Genomic DNA, 25,314 nt, shown 5'->3' with positions numbered 1-25,314 from the left:
CTGGACTTCTGATAACAGAGTGTTGCAGAGGGGATGGTTGCTTAGACAGGTAATAAAAGCCCACATGTGGGCATGGATATGTGCTCTAATGAACCTACAGAGCAACAGTTTGGAAGCAGCGCTGAGCAGAATACCAGGACCAAACTGCTCTCAGCAGTCTTTCCTTAGGTGAAATCTGCTGTGCTATTGATCTCTAAAAGGCAAATCAAATAACAGCAGCCACATTTTTAAGGATTAGGAGCTTCCTGTGCAAGACAGTATGTGTTTTTAATACCTTAAGCTGACTTATGAAACTGGTAAACAATGTGGAGGGTAGTATTGGATGACCTCTTTTACATGCCTGATCATCCTGTCAGCATTTATAATGCATTTGATATTTCCTTCTCATCAGGATAGGATCAGTTAAGCAGTCCTATTTCTCAAAGCTCAGGTTGCATTATGCTTTGTTCCACATTTCATGGTAATAAACGTTGACATAAATTTCTGTAGATTTCACACAAAGTGATTGTTAATTTATTCATGGTTGAAAAGGAAAAGAAAAAGAAAGAAAGAAAGAAAGAGCAAGCAGAAAAGACTCCTCCAGAAGACAGATACACAGCTTGCAAGATAAAAAATACAGATCTTTTATGCCTATTTGTTTTGCACACAGTAATGACTGCTACACTCTGATTAGCAATCTTGACCTAGTTAAAATGCTATTGTTTTTCTGTGTTCCTATTTTTCTAAAAGACTGTGACTAGACATGATATTTTATAATCCATCAGATGTAAAATCTGCATAAAAAATATAATTATTGTGCTTCAGCAACTTGGACCAAAGCCCTGACATTATGTTTCTAGGCAATACACTGTGAATAATATGGATGCATTTTTAGGTTGGTATGTTCAGTTGGCAAGATACATAATTTTTCAATAAGCAAAGGTAAATTGTGGGATTTCTAACATACTGATTGCTATTCCAGCCGTGTCCCAGATAATGAAAATTAAGTGGATACTTGTCAGCCAAGGAACATCCTTATTTTTTACTATAAATTCAGTTTTAGTGGCACTAAACATTGCAGTAAACAGGGAGGAAAATTGTGTTGCCTCTCAGTCAGCTTTATTATTGCCAGTGGTGCCTACATCTAAGGATGAACCAGAGTCAGGACACCACTGCAAGAGGTCTGTATGGACACCTGGATCAGAAGGACAGGCAAGGACAGTGGGGAAGTTTGGGATGTGTAGAGCAAAATTCTCATGGCAGTAAACCCTGGTCATCCAAGTGGTCCCTGGAGCTGGTTAGCTAAATAGGAGGCGAGTGAGGCAGAGTGGAGGTGAGCTGTCTCAAGCTGCCATGCTCACCAACAGTGTGGGGCTGAAGGCACCTGTGCCTCCTCCTCGTCAGGCTCAGAGAGAACAATTGGTCCCCTTCTTATGAACACAGGGTGGGTGGCAGAGGACACCCGGAGCTGAGCCTCTGCAACCTGACCAGAGCAAGAAACAGCTTCTGCTACCCCTGCACAGCTCTTTGCACCCCTGGAAGAGCCACCTTGTCCTAGCCATGGTGCTGTGAGGACATGCCAGCTCTCAGGGCTGCTCTCCATTGTGCAGTGCCCAGGCCTCCACTCTGTCACTCAGTCCTGCATGAAAAATTAATGGTCCTTATCAAATCAGCATCATCCAGCAGATTGGGCTTTGTCAACTCAGAGTGCTAAAATCTCTCTGAAGAGATTTGACATGGCATCCTCAGCCATGTCAGGTAGATACTGCAGCTGAAAACAAAATATTAAAAATAAATGTACTTGAGTAGTACAGAGAAAGTGAAGAGCAGAAGGGCTGGGGAGAGGTTCTCAGAAGAGGATCACACTACTGAGATTTTCAGGAGAGACACCAGGGTGAACCTGATTCTCTTGGGTGTGGGAAGGAGGGGGAACAATCAGAGCCAATGGATTTCAGATGTGTAGAAATAGTGGTGATGGGAACCCTCAAAACTGAGTCTGTAGTCAGAAATGGGCCTTGAGGGTGCCTGTGTGATTGTGGCATTAGGAGCTGTGGTGGCCCCAGAGATGGCATCTCAGAGATGGCCCTTCATCATCTCTGTGTCAGCCCCAGGGTGCCTCTGTGGCTTCGAAGCTGGCCATGGTGTGAGTCACCATGACCATCCTGTCTGGCTAAAGGGGTAAGAAAAAAAGGACAGAGGCATCTGGTCCTCCTGTATGCTGGGAGATGCCTGCAACAGGGAGGCTCTGCACTGGTGTGCCCTGGTCCCTGCCTGGAAAGGTGCTCCCCAGCTTGGCACAGCTCTGAACACCACAGGAAGTGATACTGCTGGCAGCAAACACTGCCAACCACTATTTTAAAAACTGAGAGTTGCTGCCATTCAGAATCAGGCTCTAAGCCTCAAGAGCGGCTTGCTAGGTCCAGCACAAATAAGTATCATTCAGCATCTTTTGCTCCTTTGAAAGGGATTTTTTTCCCCAATTTTCATTGTTTGAATATTTTTCATATTTTTCCTGTAATTTCTTTATCCTTTTGCTTCCCCAGCTATGTGGAGTGTTTTGTTTCCAGCGCAGTCAACACATACTGTGAGAAAGTCTAGATAATCCAAAATGGACCTTTTAAAGTGGATTTGTTTGCTGCTTCTACATCTAAAGCACAAAATCCAGAGCTGTTTTTTCTATCATCAGAGGTATCACTCCACAGGAACTGCTAGCACTACCACACTGCCTGCTTCACAGTGTGGGGTCTCAGTCAGTAGCACCTTGGGAGTTTCATCCCTGTTGTTCCACCACACAATGTAAGAACACTGCAAACCTTTGTAGGAAACTGTGAGAGCTGGGAGAACAAAAGTGGGAGGATTCTTCCTTTTATGTCTTCCACTAAAAGGCTTAGTGGGGACTTAAGACTATCAAGCTGTGGTATTTTCTCTGTAGTTTCCTTGGGGTATTCTGGTGTTTTGGCCCAGTCTTAAGTGACCAGCTATAAACATTTCAAAATGACAGTCTGATACAGAACTAACATCTCTGTACAAGGCCTTGATCTGCAGGCACTATGGAGTTACCTGGGCAAGTCAGAGGGACAGCTTGTGTTTTACTTGTCCTGAGAGCTGTGAAACTCAAGGTGCTGGATGGTTAGTCTAGGAATTCTGTTGAGCACTGTGCTCCTTCCTACACAGTGTTAAATGACATAAAGAGCAATTTCTAAAGGAAGTCCAACTGCAGAAGTTGTATGAAATGCACAAAAAATAAGATTTTCATTGAAAGAGAAACCTGATAGGCAGTATTGTTTCCTGCTGACACAGACAATTCTTTTCTTGCCCATATTGGATAGACCCTGTGGAAAGATATATAAGGTGAATACACATGAGTAATGTCAGAAATGTATCAATGATGTGATAAAAATATTGTTAGAGATGGATATTTTTGAGAAAACAATCTGTAAAATTTCTCATTGACAAGCTGTGCTTTTGTACCAAAACTTTCTTTGTTTCCATTTTCTGGAAAAAGAAAATAAGCCAGGAAAAAAAAAAAATCAGCAAAATCTCTAATTTTATATTCAGTAAAAAAAATCAACTGAAAGAAAGGTGAAGGAAAAGCTTTTCTGTTTTCCCAAAAGAGAAATTATTTGGTACCAGGATTTGATGAGCCCTAATTATTAGTTCAGTGGATTTCCTGCTGATTTGGCCTGGTGTCAGAAAGCATTAGACAAAAAACTGCCTCTCTTAAATTCCTTTAAGACTCTGAATGAGTTTTAAATACAAAACTTATAAATATTATATATGTCCCTCTGCAAAGGACATGGTATCGCACTGGGTCACTTAGATCAACTCATCTCTAGAGTTTACCCTGTGCTGTCCCCAAGCATTTTGTCCAGGAACATCACTGGGCTGTCTCATAGAAATGATCTCCAGAGGCTCAGTTTTACCTTCAGAAGATCAATCATCCAGCACTGCCTTGCTGTAAGTACATGACCTCACAGTGACTCACCAGAGCCTGCTCAGCAAAAGGTCTCACAGTAACACATGCTGCCAGGAAATGCCTGGGCTCTGTGATGGTTCACCCAGTGCTGCCCACCTACCTGTGGGATGGAGCTGGGCATGGAGGGCTTCCTCCTCTCCCACTTACTGTCATGTCACTTGTTTCCCATCACAGGGTCTTCCAGTATGAGACAGTTCAAGCAGTTTGAGATGTGTAATCACAAGCCTCTTTGATCTGAGGAATGTGCCTGTGTATGTTATAGGAACTTTTGCTTTATGTTTACTGACCCAAATCAATCCTAGCTTGCAAATTGAAAGAGATGGAGCCTGAAATCTGGCAAGTTGTTTGTTTTTTTTTTTTCCTTCTGAAGAGTCTGCTTTGCTTGGGTAAAAAGGGCTTGTGTACTGACTTTTAGTCAGAAAATGAAAAATGTGATTACTAGAAAAATGCAAAGATTTCAGTGATGGTACCCTGGTCCTTTCCCTTCTAAAAACAAAAGAGGCATAATGCTGGGGCAGCAGTGCTCCACAAAAGGCAGTGTTCAGAGAGGCTTGTGATGAATGCTGCTCATCTTCCTGAGCAAACACAGACCAGTCCCCTGGAGTCCCTCCCTGACATATAATTGGTAACAGCTCAGTGCAAGGAGGTAGAGGGGGCTTCATCCCTGTGGGCTGCTCACATCCTTCCCATGTCCTCTCCCATGGGGGATGTTGAAATCAGGACCTTTGTAGCAGCCTCAGTGAAGTCCCCTCAGTTCCCTGCACCTTTGCAGCCTCACTTGCTCTCATTTCTGCTTTAAGGTGTGGACATCTATTGACTGATGGTGTTGTCAGCATTCCAAGGGTTATGTGTGCAAGGTTTTGGGGAGATGTAATAAGTTAGCACTTGTTATTCTTTAGAAATGTACAGTCCCCTTTCTGGTGGGCAGATGTCATGAAACCAGGAGTGCTCCAGGCCATGTTAAGGGAGGGAGCACTTGGTTAAGGGATGTGTCTGGAGATCATGGTGCTCTGCCTGGCTCTGCTGTTGACTTGTGTGTGGCAAACCACTTCCCAGCTCACCCACCTCATGCTGCTATCTGCTAGAAGCTACTTCAAATGCAGGAGAGAAGCAGATACTACACACAGCACAATGTAACACTTGCATTTTTACATGTGTCAGAAAGCTTAGTGCAGGTGCCCTGAAAATGTGGAGTTTTTTAAACAGCTCCCTCTGCTTCAAAATGTCAAACAAATCCAAATGAACTCAGAAAGTCATATTAACCACATAAAACATATACATATGCAAGGGATGTACTCTTCATTATCTGTTCAGGCTTTCTGTCAGCAACACATCTGAAAGCAAAATGTGCTGCCAAGTCATGTATTCTAATGACCTGCGGACTTCCCCATTTCCCAGGAAGATGAATTTGAGTGTACAAGCATGGTTTCTAATAAACACATTGACAGCAAAGATGATGGTAAAAGGAAGTGCAACTTACCTTTTTTTTTGTTCCAGAGGAAAGTACAGTGACTCATGCGTCAGAAGGAACATGCTAATCCAAGACAGTCTGTGCTCTTTGCAGTGACCACCAAAACCTCTCCCCAGTGAGGGACACCTAGTGACAATTAATTACTCTTGCATGCACACAGTCTGTAGACTTATACAAAAAGGCATCAACATGTTTGTCCTTATGAAAACACGAATCTGTGATTTAAAAGCTATACTGGAAAGTTAACTTGAAATATGAAATTGGATTTTTAGTATCAGAGACAGAAATTACAAACTTTATTTTTAAGGGCTAAACTCAGTGGCCTGATGATGCAATGGAAGAATATGTGGGTTTGGAGGAAATATGTATTTCTCAGTTAAACTCTTTTCAAGCAATTAATTGATATTCACACCAGAATAAAATTTTTCACATCTGAAGTTATCTGGAAAGAGCTTTTACCTATAGGTAAGCCCAAAACTAAGGGGCAAAGAGGCCACAACAGAGCGTCCATGGCACTTCTGTACATACATGTCCATGGACTTCTGTACCTGAAGCAGCATGATGAAAATAATGTGGCTGGAAGATCTCATAAATCATTCTTCCTCTGGAAAATTAGAGTTCTCAGTTCTCTCTGCCCTTCGCAGCCTCCCAAGGTATCGCAGCTTGTACAGGCATTATTTTCTCACTGGCACACACAGTTATTTCTCAGATGGCATTGTCCTGATGCCTCCGGGCATCGTACTTCTGTGCTTATTTTCTTGGCACTGTTCATGGCTGAAAGGGACAATGTGTGCTGGCTCTGCAAGGGCTGCATGTGCATGTGTCTGCTTCTCACTACGTGCCCCTTTGGTCATGGAATCATAGAATTTTTAAGGTTGGAAAAGACCTCTAAGATCAAATGTACAGGGCTAAATATAGGACAGCTGCCCTTGTTTTAAAGTGATCTGTTCTTTTATGAACTGTGTTCAAAGCAACTCTTCTTGAGGGCATCTGAATCTTACTTGAGGACATATGTACCAAGTCCAGGCTTTTCAGCTCATAGGACTGACATCTCTGTTTTCTGTGCATGGGATGGGAATTTGTGTGTACAACCACAGCAGATGAGTAGATCAGGCAGACAGAGCCATGAACCTCTTTTCTTTCAGTAGGCCCACGGGTCTGGTGAGCAAATGGAAGTAAATATTCAAGGAAAAGAAAATAGAGTTGCAACTCTCAGAGCAGTGTTGAGTGGACTGTACGTTTTATAAGAGATGTTTCAGAACATAAACAACAAGGGCTTAATGTATTAATATACATCTTTGGGAAATCATCTGTCAGTACATAATGGGTCAGACCCTTGGCTGACATAACCTGACATGGCTCCAGTGAACTCATTCTCAGTTTTCAACAAGTTAATATCTAACATTTTTAATTATACACATCTCTGGCCAGTATAAACCTACTTGAGCTAAGGATGCCTTGATCTTGTATGTGCCATCATAATATGGACTCTTGTACTCTACAGGTGTCAAAAATGTTTTTTTGGATCATATACCAAAATTGTGAGAATGAAAACCTGCACCACCGGATAGGCACAAGGGCAGATTTCATGACTGCATTTGTCTCTGATGTCTAAAATACTTTAGATCTGTCTGGCACAGCTAGATTGGAGTAGATCTGGAGCAAAGGGGCTTTACCAACTACAGCTCTGGCTACCTCCCTCCCTCATCACACCTGTGAGGGGAAGGGAGTCTGTGATGAACAGGAGGCAGCAGTGCTCAAAAAATGGCAAGGGTGGTAATGGCAGGGAGATTCACCTCTTAAAGCCTATTTGCCTACAGTTCTGCACAGCTTCATTGACCAAAAAAAAAAAGCCCAGAGGAGCTTTCTGAACTAAGCAATGCTTACCTGCTTGTTGCCTTTCAAGCAATTAAATTATATCTTTGGTATCATCTAATGATTTTTTTTTTGTCTCTGCTTCTTTCAGCTTCAAGGCTCCTTGAAGAGAAAGTTGGTGGTAAATCTGTCGCCTGTCAACAAGAGGCCCAATGGTGTTTCAGAGAGCTCTTTCCTTGACATTAAGAGGATAAGAGTGGGTGAGAATATCCCAGTGGGACAAGGTGGACAACATGTTAACAATTGCCAAAGCCAGTCAATGTCAGGAGCTATGACTGTGGGGCAAGGATCACAAAGAAAGGTCAGCAGCCTAGCAAACAATACCCATGCTAGTGGGAATGACATGTTTAATATGACTTTGAAAGAGGTAAAGAAAGAACCAGGAGAAACAATGTCCTGCAGCAAACACTTAGATGGCCAGACATCCCATGAGAACATGTTCCCTAACAGATATGGGGAAGACTCATGGGACCAAATGATGGATCTTGAGCTTCAGGAGCTGTTTAATGAACTGACTAACATATCGGTGCCACCAATGAGTGATGTCGAGCTAGAGAATATGATAAATGCCACGATAAAACAAGATGAGCCATTCAACATTGACCTTGGGCAGCAGAGCCAGAGGGGCCCCGTGAGATCTCTGCAGATGGATAAGATGGTGATAAAAAGTGAGTATGCAGCAGGCATGAATCAGGCTCCTGTGGGCTCCCCACAGATGAGGCCTTCTTCTACAGGTCCAGCTTTCACTATGGCTACAACTGCCATGTCTGCCTCTTCACCCATCCCCTCGGTGCCTCAAACACAGGTATCACAGGTTTCTTCTGCATCCAGTCGGCCATTGCCTAACTGGCAGGAGGTGTCTCATGCACAGCAGCTCAAACAGATCGCAGCCAATCGGCAGCAGCATGCCTTGATTCAGCAGCAACAGCAGCAGCAGAACCAGACAGCCAACTGGTCCACTCTGTCTCCATCAGGACCTTCCCCTGGACCCTTTGTGCAAGAGAAAATCCCCAGTCCCTCTTTTCGCCAGCAGCAGTTCAGCCCACAAAGCTCAGCAATGCTTGGGGTGCCAGTGAATGGAAACCAGACAAAAGGGATGAACAACTATGTTTATAAACCAACCACTCCCCAGAGCAATCCCATGGACATAATCATGCAACAGAAGCCTCAGGACCTCAACAGAAACTTTATCAACAGTGCTCAGCCACCTCTAGAGCAGCATCATGGCAACACAAAGCCTTTGTTTCACTTTAACTCAGAGCAAACAAACCAGCAGATGCCTTCGGTTTTGGGTTCCCAAAACAAGCCTGCCCTTCTGCACTACACCCAGCAGGCACAGGGTTCAGCTCCCGTGCAGCAGCCACAGCAACAGCAGCAACAACAGCCACAGCCGCAAGCTGCTCCGCCACTCCCAAACCAGTCTCTCCAGAGGCCACCTAATGTAACCCTAGCAATGCAGCAAAAAATGATGCTTCAGAAAATGCAGCAAAGCCAGCAAATCTCAGGTTTGCAGTATCCAGTCTCTCAGCAGCACAGACAGGTAAGACAAATTCCTTCTTCTTTGCTACAGAATTGTTCTGGTCCAAGTAATAAAAAGGTTTTTCCAGCCTGGCTTCATTCCTGCAGGAAATGTGTCCTGGTGGCACTTAGTGACCCTCTCAGCATGCACTTATGCAGAGCTGGTGATGGCACGTTTAGCACTTATTCAGGTGTATTATGGATGCACATTTAGAAGAATTTCAAGAAACACATGCTCATAACCCTTTTCTTTTTATGCAATGGAATGAATATGTCACTGCTATATATTATGTAGATACTTGTCAGAAAGGTGAGATAGTAGGGCAGATGCAAGTGTATTTTGGACTCCCATCTAAGCTTTTCTAGCTTCAAAAATTTAGGGTCTATTAAAAGTAAAAATTTTAATGAATTCCTATGTTATCTTAGACAATGTGTTTTACAATGTTAATTTTCATGCCATCATTTTTTTCTCAGGGAGGCAGGGTTAGGAAATTCTGTTTTTAGATATCTTTTGACTGATATGACAAAAAATACTGTTTGCACATTTGCTATCGCTTTGGCAGAGAGAAACTAAGATTTATCTGTGAGCTTTCTAAACACCCATCACACTTCTGGGAATATTCTGTGGATAAAATACATGCTTAGAGATGAAGGAGAAGTTTGCCACAGATATGTCTACAATTATATTCCATGTAGCCAGCTCCCACTGTGTTATCATGAGACAGTACACTGACAAGATCTGCTGTTTTAGCTTAGTTGTGCTATGCCAAGTCTCTGTGCACCCAGGTCTCAGATCCCAAGTTTCAGACCTGCCAATCAAAGTGAGAATGTGCAAATTTGCTGTACCCCAGAGTCTGAAAACCGGGTGCAAAACAAGTAAAACATATTTGACCATGGAATGTTTAGGCAACTTTGTGTAGTTTAGGTGGGATTTCGTCTCAGCATATTTGAAGATATGTAATTGCATTATAGGTGTGGAGATCATTTGTAGATGTGAAAAAAAGCTATAAGAAGCTACCTAAAATTGAAAGCCTAAGCTTTCCATGGACTCCCAGAAAGTAGCACTGTGAACTAATTATTCCGAGCTGGAGTTTCTTCTCCAAACTGGGTGAACTGGCGGATGCTTTAAAAAGAGTAAATACAGTTGTATACCTGCACACCTTTCTCCTTTTAACTCTTTTAAATTCCTGAGCAACTTACCATCACTTACTCCCAACAAGTCCCTTAGCAAGAGGTACCAGGTGAAACCTATGGACAGGTGGGAGAAATTGCTTTGTAGAATGAGCTTTTGCAGGATGCAAGCACAGTTTTGCTCTTTTATGGGAGGTGTCTGCAAGCTGTTCCTCTTCTTCTTGAGCCACTGTGTGCTCTCTTTTTAGGTGCATTTTCCCATTCTCTTAATAGACTGGCAGACAGATGAATTTTATCAATTTCTTCATTCAGCCATCGTGAACCTTCCAGCAATCTGTCACCACAGGGGAGACAGGCAAGACTTCTGCAAACACTACTGCTTTTCTGAAAAAAATTGCAAGGTCACAGTCTAGAAAGGCAAAAAGAAAAAAAAAAAAAAACAAACATGAGAGCAACTACGCTAGAGGTAGTATTGACTATTTGCTCTGTGTCCTCTTGGGCTGCTGCTCAGGGGGGCCAGCCAACAAGATGAGACTTGGCACCTCAGCCCTAGTAGTACTTGCATGAATTACCATGAGTGTAGCAGGATTTCTCACCTGTACTGCCACAAGATCTTTGGTTTACGAAACTTGTCCTAAGTGAACTTTGCTGAATGCCAAACTTTAGATATCACACCAAGGAAGGGGTTTTGCCTATCACCACAGATTTCTTTCTACCAACTAATTTTCCAGTGTTTCTTGTCATCTGACCACTTCTCACAGCTGTTTCTGCAAGATGTGGCTACCTGACCCACAGCACAGTTGAGAAGCTTGGAAGCTTTTTAGACAGAGATTACGGGGCTTTTGCAGTAAGGATGCTGGTTTTTCTATGCTCTAGAGAGATAACTGGTTTTTTTAGAGATCCTTAGCAGTTGTTCCAAAGTGCTGATGAAGTTCAGAACATCAATTATGTCCCTCTCAATTAGAGTATTTTGTAGTTGCTGGAACAATACTTAAAAGTATAATTGGTCCATGAATTACAGGGTTTTTAAGAGGTTTAAATGTAACTGTTTACCTGGCAGTATTTATGAGTCCTGTGGACCCTTTAGCACCTGCCTGCACTGCTGCAAGAGCCCACTAACCCATTGGACAGCGCCTGCTTGCCACATAAATCTAGATATTAAATCAGAGGGGGAGGAGACACTGCTAGTATTATCTTCCAGTAAAGACAACAAAGGTCAAAGCGACCTTGTGGGTCGACTGCTGCTGATTTTAGCAATGGGGACATTATCTCATTTAGGCTGCACAGCCTGCTTTCCTGAAGGATCATCTCCCACCTATGAGTATTTCTATTAGTATATCATTAAAAGTAATGCTTGATTAATTACCAGCATTTACTAATTAACTTCATGATTAATATTTGTTTTATTCATGCTCTATTTCTGCATGAGGAATCAAGATTTGATTCTGCTTGGTATCATTCAACTCCTCCTCAGATCATTATAGGACCATCTCACAACTCACTGCAATGCTTTGTAGCTGGTAATGTGAGGGCACATTCACAAAGGACTGCTGTGACACTGCCATCAGAAATCACTAACTGAAACACTGTAAGTTCACATTTTTAGCAGAACTAGCTCACTCTCTGGATTTTTTGCTCCCCAAGCTTTAAGATCCCCAAAAGCCATCTGAGCTTGGTTTTGTCAGTCCAAACTGGCTAACTGGAAATGCAAGGCTTATAATTTCTCTGCTTGTCATATTCCCTGTATGTCAAATCAAAACAGATTTACAGAGGGATTTGCTAATTAGATGTCTTTTGCCTCTAGGGAAAAGTCATAAAAATGATGGAAATCATCTTGGTTTCCTGGAAGGTTGATCTGAATGAAGGGTTTGTTTGCATCTCTCCTTTATTCTCCATTGTTCTGGGAAAGATTCCTTTCTATTGTCTATCTGAATGAAACATACACAGTCATGAAAAAACTCATAGAAATTCAACACTCTTTGTTTAGGAAATACTTAGAAGCTCCACATTCTATACAGGTTTAATCAGGTTTGTGATACTTCTACAGAGCCTCAGTTGAAAATCTGTAACTGGGCCTGGGTAGAAATCTACCTTTACCCTTTTGAAGGAATGTAGTGCAGTCAGTGAGAAATGCTCCTGAAGTAAGACTTAAGATTTTTGAACTGAAGACTTGATGTTTTTAACTAGTCCAAGAAATTCCACACACATTTTCAAAGTTTTTGATCAGCCATTATACATGTTCAATAAGATCTATTACTTTTCTGTGAAGAATTAAAAATGCAACAAACAAACAAACAAAAAAAAATCAACAAAAACCCCCACAACAACAACAACAAAAAGGCCTGTATCTACTAAATAAAATATTATTTATCCCCTTCTGGTTTTGACCTAAAGCCAAATTAAACTCAAGGATTTCAAATTGAATTTTTCTCCAATTGTTTTTATTCAACTTCTTTTGCTCAAGGGAAGGGAGAATAGAAGGCTGAGCTCATGAGAACAGGAACACTAACAGAGCAAGGCCACTCCATCTGCTACATGGGGGCATGTGTCCTATTTAGTGTTGGCTTTGGAGGCAAGGGATCGTGAGAGCTTCCCTCCCACTTTACATGAACAACCAGTAGTCCATTTTTTTTAAGGCTCTGGATACACCTGTGTAGATACAACCCACAACAGTGTTTGCTTATGGAAAACTCAGGGGCTTGTTAATCCTTGTTCTTTAAGAGATGCTTTGAGGATGGGATCACCCTCTCCATTTTCACATCTCTACACTCTTTTTCAATAACCCAAGAATTGTGGTTAGTCACAGTTTAAGGGGTGGCAGTGGTATTTGCCCTTACTTGTCCTAATTGGAGCACACCTTAGATAATTTTCTTTACCAGATCTTAACAGGCTCCTTTTAAGTCCAACCAGTCTTCCTTCCTACTGAATACTGAGCAGTCCCTTCTCCAGTACCAGCCCCCAGCGTGTTTTCCCTGTAGGATTACTGATCAGCACTGCACCAAGGGATGTGCCACCACAGAGGAGCTCTGGGTGCTCATGTGACCCCCCCCCTCCTTGCAAACCATTCCATTACACCAGCCCTTCCAATGCCCACAGCTTAATATGCATTCATCATCTGAAATATCTCCAAGTGACAGAGGTGGTATTTCAACTAAACTGGCAGCTCTGCAGAGACCCTGAAACAGATTCTCCTCTCATTTTCTCTGGTGTAAACCCAGGGAAATTTCATTTATTTTCAGAAGAGTGTAACTGAACTCACAGTAAGAAGCAGAATATGACCTTCTACCTTTTTTTTTTTAAAGCATGGGCACCATGTGGATTCAATAAAAAGTATATGTTAAACTCTCATATTGTTAGGATGCTATGTGAGGAAGAAGCACCAGGACCAAAAGAACTAATGTCCTTTTTGAAAGTGCAGATATAAAAAAACTCTTATTACCATTCACTGCTGAGTAGTAACTTACATTTCTAATTTAGCCCCTGAAATTTCTCAAAGAAAATGTGTGTTCTTTATCAAAAGAGTATTTTCCTAAACCTCTGTTTTTATCACTATGGAAGAAAAGAAGAACACATTTTGGTGAGGCAGCCTCTCTCTTTTCAAGTGTGAAGGAGGTATTTTACAAATATTTGTGAAATTAAGAGAGAAACCCTAGAGTAGCTTTTGGTAATTGGTACAAACCAGGTCTTGAATTTGACTTAGATCATAAATGACAATGATTCCAGGCTTTTGGAATCTGTAATAATAGAAACTGTTCCATACTGTAAGAAAATAACAATGTGACCTTTCTCTCAAAGCTCTCTATAAAAATAATATTTAGATGACAGCTTTTCTTGATAGCTCCATTTTGGTCACATTCCCTCGTACGAGGACTTCTGAATTAAATACTCTGGATAAAAATTTGAGCATGTCCCAGTAACCACCATCAATTGCAGGGTCATAGCTGATTTATGAGTGTGAAACCAGAGAGAAAATGCTGTAAGTTCCTGTATTGTCATTATGGACAGTTTTCTTTGTGGTGCCTTATATCATTCATGCTCAGTTTGCTGAACAAAAAACATACACAGTCTCACTGTGGACAGTAAGTCCCTGAGGATATTGTAATTCAAAGTCTCAGAGACACTCCAAGTTCCATAAGGTTCCATGAAGCATTTACACTGGAAGAATAGTAGCTTATTATCCATGGTCAAAGTCTTCTGGATTGGGGGATTTGGGAGGTAGATGAGACAGTTCCTGACATCTCTTTTGAACTGCTTTTTGAAGGTACTTCCATGAAGGTATCAATGAAAAACATCATTGAGCTTTCCTGGATGAGTTCTTTGCTAATGTCAGTGCACCTGAAGTCTCATTCATTGTCTATGAACATTGTGAAAGTGCCTGGGAGGTCCAGTGAGAGGGCAAAATGTAATTCTGTGAAGAACTGTATAAATTCGGATTAAAAATGGCACCTGTTTCAATGGGATAGTGTTGATCTGACTTCTGTAAGATCAAAGATAAGATGGGTATTATGGAAAGAATTTGATAGATATGAACTTCTCCCTACCTGCATGTCTCAGGATGCTGGTTTGAGAACTGCAATGATCCAAGAGACCCTTCATAACTTAGTTGTCTCGGGTGTGGGGGGAAAATACTGCTGTTGGAGACAGAGGGTACAGTAAGCTTGTTAGCTGCTTCAGCCCTCTGATTATACTCCACCACCACCCGGAAGGCATGGGCTAGGGAAGGAAAGCAGAGGGACAGCCAGGGTACTGAGTGTGTATATAGAAGATGAGGATGGCTGCAAGGAAGAAATGGCAACTAAGAAGATCCACAGTACTGGTGGCTGAGATTACAGTTTACAGGCCCAGCGTGCTAGGGTAAAGTGAGGAATCATCATTAAAAACAGGACATGAGTTTGTGCTTATTAGATTAACTGGAAAGGAAGTGTAACAGGACAAGTCTGAGATAAGGAACTGTGAAGATGACATGCTGACCAGAAGAAAAGGGGCTAAGGATGCTTCAGGTCTGGTTCTCTGCTAAGGAGCAAGTTGTCTATCTTGACCTGTGAACTTGTCCACAAAGTTATGATGTCCGCCAGGGCTTCTTACCTGGTTGAAGCGAGGATTCCTGCTATTGCTGTGCATGCATCTGAGGCCAGAGTCAAGCCCTGAGTCAACTTCCTGCAGGGATTTTGGAAAGGCAGGTTGGAAAAACAATGTAATTCCACAACCATTTGGAGCTGGCATGGTGAAAACCCCTTTCCTGTAAGTTTTTACTTGTTTGTAGGCAATTTATGAATACCTCAAGAAGTCAAGGAACAACAAAAAAAATTAACAAGCCCCAGTTCTCCCTAGAGTCTTCCTATTATTTTAATTCCCCAAAGTGCTCAAGAGTGCTTAGTCCCAGTAATTTGTCTCTCTAGGGGTTCAGAATGAAGGAATATTTTAATGGCAAATATTTATTCATCCACTCAGCCACTTTTACTGCTGGTGTTTTTATGGTGGAGACCTGCCCCAGGCCACAGATGACTGTTGTTAAGACAGCAACAGACCTAGTAATGTTCCTTTAATGTGAGTTTTCACGGGTGAGTTTACCATTTGAATGTGATGCTGCTCCAGAAAATCAGCCAGATGCTCCAACAGAACTATTCCAGAACCATCTGCCTGCTTCATTTGCTGCATGCTTGTTTCTGGTACTGTACATACACAGTGTAAGAGACAGGTTTTGCCCTGAAGAATTTATAATCCAAATAAGAAAGCCAGCCAAACCTTGAGATGAAGGAAATCTTACTGTATATTTTATATATTCTTATGCATTTGGGGAAAGAAGGAAAGAAGGAAGATGTCATTCAAAGCCATTACAATCAATCCACTGGAGTTGTTGGATGCACTTACCATTGCAGAAAAATCCTCTGACAGAGTCTGGAGTTGAACCAGACCCAGTGAATCAGTAGAAAACACAGGAATTGAGTAAAAGGAAGGATATTTATTCCTCTCTTTCATACCAGTTATGTGTATTTCATGTGAACTCCCTAAGCCTTCTACGTAACCAGTGAGGAAGGCTCTCTCAGAGTACCCAAGTGAGGCACATGGTGGGGAATAACCTCTCTGCAGAAGACTCTCAGCACCTGTCAGCCCAGCTCTGCTACTCAGCCTGAAAGACGTGTGCAGACTAAAACTTGCTTTCTCACATTGAGTTATGTGGCAATATGTCAAAAGAAGGGTAGGACAGAGGCTTTCAACTCTCTTACGTGAGGTTTCAGAGGGTGGAAGAGCTGATCTAAAGACTAGAAGCTTCAGAAAGTGGCAAGAAGTCCTTCCCCACCCTAGCCTTGTGTCCACTTCTTCCTCTGGCACCAGCTCTGGCACTTGTCTGAGCTCTCAAAAGGCCAGCAGAGAACTATCCTTTTTCTCTCTATGTAGGTTTTCTTCAGCTTGTGGGGTCAGGCAAAGCCAACACCAGCACAAGGGAAGAGGCAGGAGCACATAGGTGGAGGCCAGAAGCAGAGATGGGATTGCTTCAGGAGAGTCAGGGAGCAGAAAGTTTAGTGCAAGGGAAAGAAACTGCCAGATGAGACTGGATCCGGAGTAGAGCAATTGGATGGGATGGACAGAGCTGTAAGAGCAGGTGGTAAAGGAGTGAAGCACAGGAAGAGTGAGGGTCTGAGGGTAGGAAGAACCATGGAAGGTGGTAATACAGAGTGCAAATTGGGCTTGGGTGAGAGGGAATGAGAGAGAAGGATTGGGAGCTTGGGAGGAGAAAGCTGAGAGTGAGTCTGGGTGAAAGTGGAGGAAGACAGGGCATCCAAGGGAAATAGCGTGGGAGAAAATGGAGCAGAATAGGAGCTACTGATACACAGGGAACAAGAACCTACAGTCTTTGGAATGGGGAAGTGGAAGATTGGTAACACTTAAGAACTGTTTCTGTATCCTATGCTAGGAATAAGTGAAGGAGCATAAGGGCTTTGTGTCCAGTAATTCCCAAAGTGTCTGCAGGAAGTCTTCAGAACAGGGCAGAAAATGCAGCCCTGAGCCTTTCAAATTGCCAGCTGAAAGGACACATGACACATTTCAGGCCGTGCTGTTCATCCTGTCGGTCTCCATCAGTCAGGGAGACAGAATAAGCAGCATATATGCCCCACTGGGAAGCAACTAATACAACCCTTTCTCTGGTTTTCTTCCTTCAGGGGACCCTACAGCTCCTCCACCATCCACAGCTGCAAGTGTAGCCATTGCCATTGCATAACTAACTTATGGAACAGAACAGAATAGAATATATAGAACAGTTTAGTTGGAAGGGAGCTACAATGATCATGTAGTCCAAATCTGCCTCACCAAATCAGAGCTGACCAACGTTTATATAAGGTTCAAATTCCTCTTAAACACTGACAGGCTTGGGGTATCAACCACCTCTCTGAGAAGGCTGTTTCAGGGTTTGAAGTTTCTTCCTACCTTGCTAAAGATATACACAAGGAAGAATGATGGAGATTGGCCTTCTCAGGCCTTCATAAGAAGCTGTGTAATTCACCTTGGTTGAAAAGTTCCCTGTGATTGACTGATGCCAAAATATTTGCAATAACCAAGGTGTGAAAATGAGGAAAGATGGTATTTTTGTGGATCCAATTTGTTATGTAACTTGTATGAAGGAGAGGGACTGTGAGGGCTTTCTGTAATTCTGTGAAGATGGTTTAGATGTACTCTCACAGACTTTTCTTTTTCCAGTCTTTTCTATAATTTGCAGTGGTTGCAAGCCGGGCCACAGCCCAGCTCCAACTGAGTGATGAATTACTAAAGGATTTAGTGCTTTGGTTCTAGTTAGAAAAGCATCCAACTTTATCCATTGCAGAACTAGATTTCTCCAAAGGACTGTTAACTGCAATCCCAGCTAAAGCAGGTTTTGCTGGGGTGACTCCAGTCTTGTCTGGTTTCATCTAGAATGGGAAAAATTTTTTTTTTCTTTCCTACTGGAACTGGTAAAAGACATGGGAAGACAGAGGGACTAGCAGAAGTATTGGGAGCTTCACAGCCTAAGTGCAAAACAGAGTGGGAGGAGGGAGGGTGGGAGCAAATTCTGGCTATCCATCCTTAATCCAAAGCCGCCTGCTCCTTCCCAGGCTGTACTTCACTGTCATACACTTGCAAATTCACTCCAGGAATGAAAACAGACTAACTTTAAGCTTGTTCCCAAAGCTGCAAATTTGTCCCTGCTGGGTGTTAATTTAACTGCTTCCAGGGCACCAGGATGTCTACTGGTGCTCACTGGGCTTGCTTTCTTCTTTTTTTTTTTCACACATCTGGTGTTGTGAAAACTTCCAAGGCACCACACAGGAGAGTGAGGAACTGACCACTCTTAACCCTTTCTGCAGCATGCTAAGTATGCTACCTGTCTGTCTTCACTGTTTTCTCCCTACAACAGACTCCATGGGTCTTGTTATGCATGGGATCTATGAACACTAAAGTGGGTCTTATGAGTATTTCACAGGCTAAGAATTGAGACTTTCTTCAGCTCCATCACTCTCTGTTTTTCCTGTGAACAAAGCTGGCTTAACAATAATAACTGGACTTTAAAAATTTCCATCAGGAAGAAATGTATTTGGGGCAGGGAGAGTTTTTTTCCAAAATACTTCTTTTTTCCATTTGCTTTTATCTAGTGTTGCCACCTCCCAGCGCAATCATTTCGCTCACATTATGGCAAGAGGTAGCCTTTTCCTGTTGGTTTTTGATCACTGCCATTTGTTCACTAATGGCATTAACTGTTTATCTGCTCCATCAACTGAACCAGAGCAAATCCAGAGCAATCTGAGTGTCTCATTTCCAGGCTTAGCTGTTGAACTCTGCCTGGCTTTTGCCACTTGGTTTGCTTTCTGTCAAACAAGTTGTTTGCATGACCAGCTCACTTGTTTCACTAACATATTCCTAGCAAAGGCATACAAACTGGCTTTTTTTATCTTTGGCAAGGGATTCCTAAAAAAACAACCAAAGATACTCTTCCATTTTGGCCTGTTGTGCCATGCCAGCCTCATGGCACAAGGAGCGTGCAAAGTCCTCTTTTGCTGTCTTCCTCTCAGCCCTATCATTACTGTGAATCCTGCAGCACTCATCCTGTGTTTCCAGCCCACTGACTGTCCCTTTTCAGCCCTTCTTCCTCTTCAGCACCCACCTCTGGGGAGCTGAAGAGCTGAAACAGCGTCGAGAAATATCTCACAGCCACATGGGCTGATGAACACAGTGAGAAAACAGCAGCACCTACCACGTCTATGCAGGAAACCCAAGTGTGCCATAGTCCTTGATTTTGGCATTTTCTCTTCTTCATGTAGGGCTTTCACTGCTGAGTTTATTTTTAAGAGAAGTAAATAACTCTTGGTCCACAAATTACAGTCTTCTGTGGTCCATATGAAAGCTTGTTCGTGGGCTAAGTACAGCTGTGTGGTCAAAATCTTGCTTCGTATTTGAAATTATATAAAGGCCACCCATCCTTTTCAGAAGCACTTCTTGGTGGGCCAAACTCCAGGGCCTCAGGCTTTTAATCCTCCAGAAATGCTACCTGGAGTGTTGGACTCACCATCTGAAAATACTAAGGAAATTGAATTTTTGGAGGTACAAACCTTCATCTCTCTATATTTTTAAAGCTGCAGAGCAGGACTTATGTGTCCATAGCCAAATTATTTATGCAGATCTAGAGAATGTTCATCCAAAAACCATATAGCTTTAACATATCCATATCTGTTTTTCTTCTGACAAGTTTTCCAACCAGTGCACCTAGTAACCACTTTTGATATTAGCAATAAGTAAACTCAGGCTCAAAATTAACAGCACATTCCCAATTGTTTGGCTTTCCTGAGGAGAGTGCTGGTGGCCAAAAATCTTACTGCTTTTAAGGTAAAATTTAGAATAAATGTTAGATATGTCAGTGCCAGGCACTCAGTTTAATAATGGAATTCTTTTCTACTCCTCTGCTTTCACAGCAAAATACAAACTAGTCCTCTGACTGGAAATACAAACTAGTCCTCTGACTGGCACCTCATATGTCCCTTTCTTTGTTGGAACGAAGTGGGGATCTGTGGAGAACTCCTCCAAGTGAAGAGGAGTAGATGTCTTATGGGACACCAGATAGACTTATAGGCATTTATTTATTTATTCATTTAAATATACGGTCTGTTGTAAGGATATCTTCCCTCTCCTCCTCCAAAAGAATCCAAATCAAATCGAAAGCTAGTCAGTTGGTACAGTAATTGTATATAAATCTGCACATGAAACATTAATTAAAGTCAAGCTGAGGAAAAATTTTAAAAGCTAAAAGAACTTTGGACATTTGTGTGAAGATCACTGTGCTTGATACCCAGGAATATAGAAATGTTTGGACTGTTTGCTCAAATGGGCACAATGTTAATGAATAATTTTAATCACCTTCATTATGTTCTTTCAAACAGAGGAGACTACTGTAGAAAACCAACCCTGAGAAAAACAACATATAAAACCCAGAGGCAGTTGTGAGGCTGCTAATTAGATAACTTTGTCTTGATATTTGCATTTGAGCCTATGGATCTGGACAACATAGTGTATTACTCTCAGGGCAGGAAGCAAACAAATGGTCACTGCCCCATGTCCTCTCGAATGACGTTTCCAAGGTGCCTTTTGCTGTCTCTGTCCCCCAGGGTAAATATTTGGAATACTCATTATTGTGCTTTTCCCAAATTTTTCTTACATCTCTGTTTTTTTTGTGGCAACAAAACAATGCAGAAGCTGGAATTAGGCTAAATGTTACTTAACAATTAAAAAAAAAAAAAAAGACAGAATGCCCAGATTTTATGTTATTTTAGCCATGCAAATGCTACAAGCAAAAACTAAACCAAGTTGAGTTCATGCACAAATATCAGTAGGAACAGAGATAGTAGTGATAGCAGAAGTAATGAAATAATGTAATATTTGCTAATTATTTTCTACACACTAATGCATCCGTAAATCTTCTGTGAAGTGAACAACTATTAACTGTTCTTTAAAGGTTAAAAATTGGGATGGTGAGATCAACATTTTTTCTAACACAGCTGATGAAGTGAAAGCATTTGCTATACATGTGGTGCTTCTAAAAAGGTGTCTTCATACAAGGTGGCTGAGTTGAGGAGAGATGAAGTAGATCAGTATTTGTGAAAACAGGCCATCAATTTAAATACATAACTATTTAAAGACTTTAATTATGGTGTTCAAAATAGGGTTGGATTCAAAATTAGCATAAATTTTGCAGGTTTTAAAGAAATTCTTCAAATTAAAATGTTTTGACTAAGCACTCTCCTGTTAAAACTACAGACAGGCAAAGATTTCTACAAATGTCAAAGTATTTTGAGGAAACTTCCTTTTTAAGATTTAGAGGTTTCAGCAGCCAAAGTGGTCAGAATTTAATTTCATTAATATTTAAATATGTACGGCTTAAACCATTTTAAAATTTCATAGGTTTACATTCTATGCTGAGGGAGGCTGTATCTGTTGATATTTGTCTATGATGGAAATGAGCTAATGCACACTACAGTAGAACCTTAGCACTTCACAAAATGACAAATAGATGCAAGGTAAGAGCTATACTTCAAATGTAGAGCACAGGAGAAATTGATTTCACACCAAGGCTTCTGAATTTGCATCTCAACTACTTCATGTATGTCTATTTACACAAAAGTGAATATATTTTCATGTGTGATGATGAAGAGGGCAACTCTGTCTTTATTGAAATGTTAATCAAAATATTGTTCATAATTGCTATATTCCATAAGCAACTGTTTAAAACAAAAGGTACATTTAAATATTTTAATTTCCTAGCCAATGCTCTCAAACATTGGGAAGAAATCAGATTTTTGTTCCTGTTCAGACTCAGGTCTGCCTTTTTTTTTGCCATCGGTTCAGAGTGTTACTGAGTTCCTGTGAGAAACGTCCTGTAGTGAATGAGAAGGAAACAAAGCCTGTACTCACCTCAAATTCCCTCCCCAGTTTTGTTCAAAACAGTGATATAAAGGGCAGGAGTCAGTGTGTAGAAGTGGGAAGTGTACACACAAACACACATGTATGTACATAGATATTCTGCACCTCTAAGTGTTTGCATCCCACACAACCTATGGGTCCCTCTCAGGCAACACATGGCAGGGAAGAAATGTCTTCCTGCAATTAATCTGAGACTTTTCAGACAATGAGTATGAGAGAGGACATGTGGACAAAGATCATGAGTGACATGGGGAAGACAAACTGTGAAGAAATTATCACTGTCTTCCAGCAGGAAAATTGTAGGCACCTATTGATATCATAAGGCAGCAAAACAAGCAGGAGGAAGGCATCTTATCCCTAATATCTGGGAGTGCTTCCTGTAGGCATCTTTGCTACACAACATTGTGGATACAAAAAGTCAGCATGGATTGAAACCTGGAGCTGGGCAAATTCAGAAGAAATATTTATGGAGGGCAGTCAGACAGTATGATGTAGAGGCAAAGCTGCACTCAAAATGCCTACATGGCAGAATCTGGAAGATGAATTGGACACAGTCCCAGCATATAGTGGCTCTGTTCCTATCGTCCATCTTTGAACATCTCTTGATCACTTTGAGAGTGACCACTATAACACACAGTTCTGTTTGGAGCCACAGAAATAAGGCTGCTTGATCACAGCAGAAAAGATTACTGATACAATGTCTGCTGGTTTGGAGGAAATTTATCTTAGCCATGTCTCCCCCAAAGAAGTTTACAATCACCTGAGCTACCAGACCCTCACTGTGGCAGTATATTTTTTTCACTTGATTGGTCTCAAGTTGACCTGGTCCATTTTGGCCCAGCAGCCCCAGACTTTGTGAAAGTAGATGTACTGTTGGCTTTTCAGCTCTGGAGCAGGCACAGCGATGTGTTCAGGAGCTGCACCTCTTGGAAAGTTTTTTCAGAGACGGCAGCTCTAGGAGAGCTCAGCAGCCCCAGAAGTATGTGCACACTGCCTTATGTGCTCTTTCTGCTGCTGTCTTCAGGGCAAATTTAATGACTGTTTTCACAGGGTGACACAAATATCCTAAGGAGCACAAACAACAGAAGGGAAATAGTGATTTTCAGTCATTTATACCTTATCCAAACTGGAATGGCATGTCATGGAGAAGCCAAAAGCAATAGTGTCAAGGCCTTGCTCGCTTCCAAATATTTCTTGCAAGAAATGAAGGAAATTAGATTTATAAAGTAAATATTGCAGGATCTTCTTCAAGGAGAGTATGTAAAGCCACCATAATACTAATGTCTGCTTTTTTGCATTATGTTCAAAAGATTTCTGTTGATCACTAGGGTGATCTGGGGAAATAGTGACAACAAAACCATTTATTCCTCCCTGCCATCGCAAGTTTTTAAGCAAAAATTTTGACTCTGATTCTGAATCACGTGGAGATCCCCTCTATATCATTATGACCATAGGAAAGAATTTTTAGTAGAAGAAAACTTTAATTACATCTTCAGACCACTTTGGTGTAACAAGGACTTAGTGTTAATAAGAATCAGGCTTTAGGTGTTCCAAATGCTCTTTAAAAATAACATAACAATGTGCAAAGTAAACTCCAAGTTATTAATTCAAGAGTAGTCTGAGCAGCAGCAGCAGTAAAGAAACCCAATATATCCATCAATCAACACTGTGGAAGCCTGTTTGTTTGTTCTAGTTAGAGAGTGATGAATAGGTCCTCTGTGTAAAACATTCAGCTACAGTGTGAGAGGGCAATAAATTATGTTTGTTAATTTTATATGCCATACATATAAAAATCAGTAAAAATTGTCACTACACTCTGATGGTGACTGAAAGGTTTGATGCTGTAGAACCTTTATGCAGTGCTTTTTCATCTCAACAAATGAAGGTCTCTGGTATTTCCTGCATTTCAGAGAATATGATATAAAAGGCCTGGAGGAAGAATTTTACCTACTTATCACTCAGGTTCCCAGCTGCCTCACTGAACTATACTTACCTAAATATAATGCTTCTCACTTATGCTTATAATCCCCATTGCCTCAGCAGCCATAGGAGAGACAAGAACCTCTAGGGAATGAGTGACTCTGTCCCCCAGGATGTGCCAAGAGGCTTACCCTGCTCTAGAGAGCTGAGGCAGGTGAGGTGGATGGCCCATCAGGGTGGTGAACAGAGAGGCATGAGCTCAGCTGTGGGGTCAGCCTGTGAGCACAGTCCTGGCCTCTGAGCAACCAGAAAGGAACATCGAGAGTTTGGTCCCTGGCTAAGGTGGAGAAGAAATTTAGACCTGGGCAGCCAGCATAGGCTATGCAACCACATCTGGCTGGTATTTCACAGGCTGCTTTTCAAACTGCTTTCAAACCCAGCGTCAGTGGGCACAGTCTTTTAAGCCCAAGTTAGACTCCTGCAGTTTGGTTTGTCTTTATCTGTGTGAACTCTTTCCACTTTTGGCTGTGCACTTTGGCCAGGACAAAACTTTGCACACATACGCTTCTGCTTCCCAGGAATTTTTTCCCTCTAGCTAAGCTGGTTGATATTGTGTAGTGTATATTGAAGAAAGGTGCAGAGTCTGCACTAAATATTGCAGGCAAAAGTATGTTTGGGTATTTTTAAACCATTGTCACAGAAGAGATAGCAAGTTTGACAAACCACTCCACTTTTTGAAAGTTTGCTTTGCAGCAGTGTGTATTTCCCAAGTCATGGCAGCAAGAAAATGAGTCTAATGCATGAGATTGTTGCCCTGTTATTAAATGGCAGTGTAAAAACTGTGCTTACTTTCATGGGAATGAGGTTCTTTGCCAAAAACGAGATGCCTCAGCTCCCCTGTGGGACTTCATCCTAGTATGGAAGGAATGGAGAGAGCTGCTGTGAGCAGTCAGAGCAGATAGCAGGAATGATCGTGCGCGTTTGTGGCAGCCTGTTTGTAAGGATGGAGGAGCAGCTCCACCCTTGGCAGCAGATGCAGCAAGCCTGGCACAAGGTGAGGCTGACAGCCTGGTGTCCCTGCCCTCACATGCCGGCAAATATTGCCCAAACCACTGCTTGCTCTTTCCAGTGCCTGGGTTTGCTCCCACTTATACCTGGGTGCAGATCCAAAGTAATCACACTGAAACTCACTCTCACTTGCACTTTGCAGGCTGCTGTGACAGAGCAGAGTTCAACCTGCACACACAAGGCAGCACAGCATGACATGGCACACTGGACAGTCCCTACAGGGGAAAATCAGGAAGATTTCACTGATGCCAGCACTGAGCTTCATCTCCCAAGCTACACAGTAGAAATGAGTGTAAAAACAAAACTAGTTTTGTTTGATTTGTTAAACACAATTCATTTCAACCCCCCTGTCAGAAAAAAGTAATTTTTTCCCTAGCTATTTTTATTTTATCAGAAATGGGGAGAACTCATTAACACTAGTGTTTTGAACTGC

At 41.8% G+C, this 25,314-nt stretch overlaps 1 protein-coding gene across 1 annotated transcript in view; it reads left to right on the top strand.

Annotated features, from left to right (window-relative positions):
- Positions 1–25,314, top strand: part of MAML2 (mastermind like transcriptional coactivator 2) — a 211,209-nt gene that overhangs the window by 138,521 nt on the left and 47,374 nt on the right. The window contains exon 2 of the mRNA XM_053935768.1: positions 7,393–8,841. Within this exon, the coding sequence (XP_053791743.1) occupies positions 7,393–8,841 (1,449 nt within the window). The remainder of the gene's footprint in view (positions 1–7,392; positions 8,842–25,314) is intronic.

Source organism: Vidua chalybeata, chromosome 2 (genome assembly GCF_026979565.1).
Source record: "Vidua chalybeata isolate OUT-0048 chromosome 2, bVidCha1 merged haplotype, whole genome shotgun sequence".
NCBI lineage: Eukaryota > Metazoa > Chordata > Aves > Passeriformes > Viduidae > Vidua > Vidua chalybeata.
The sequence above is the reverse complement of the archived record's forward strand: the minus strand, read 5'-3'. Positions and strand labels throughout refer to the sequence as shown.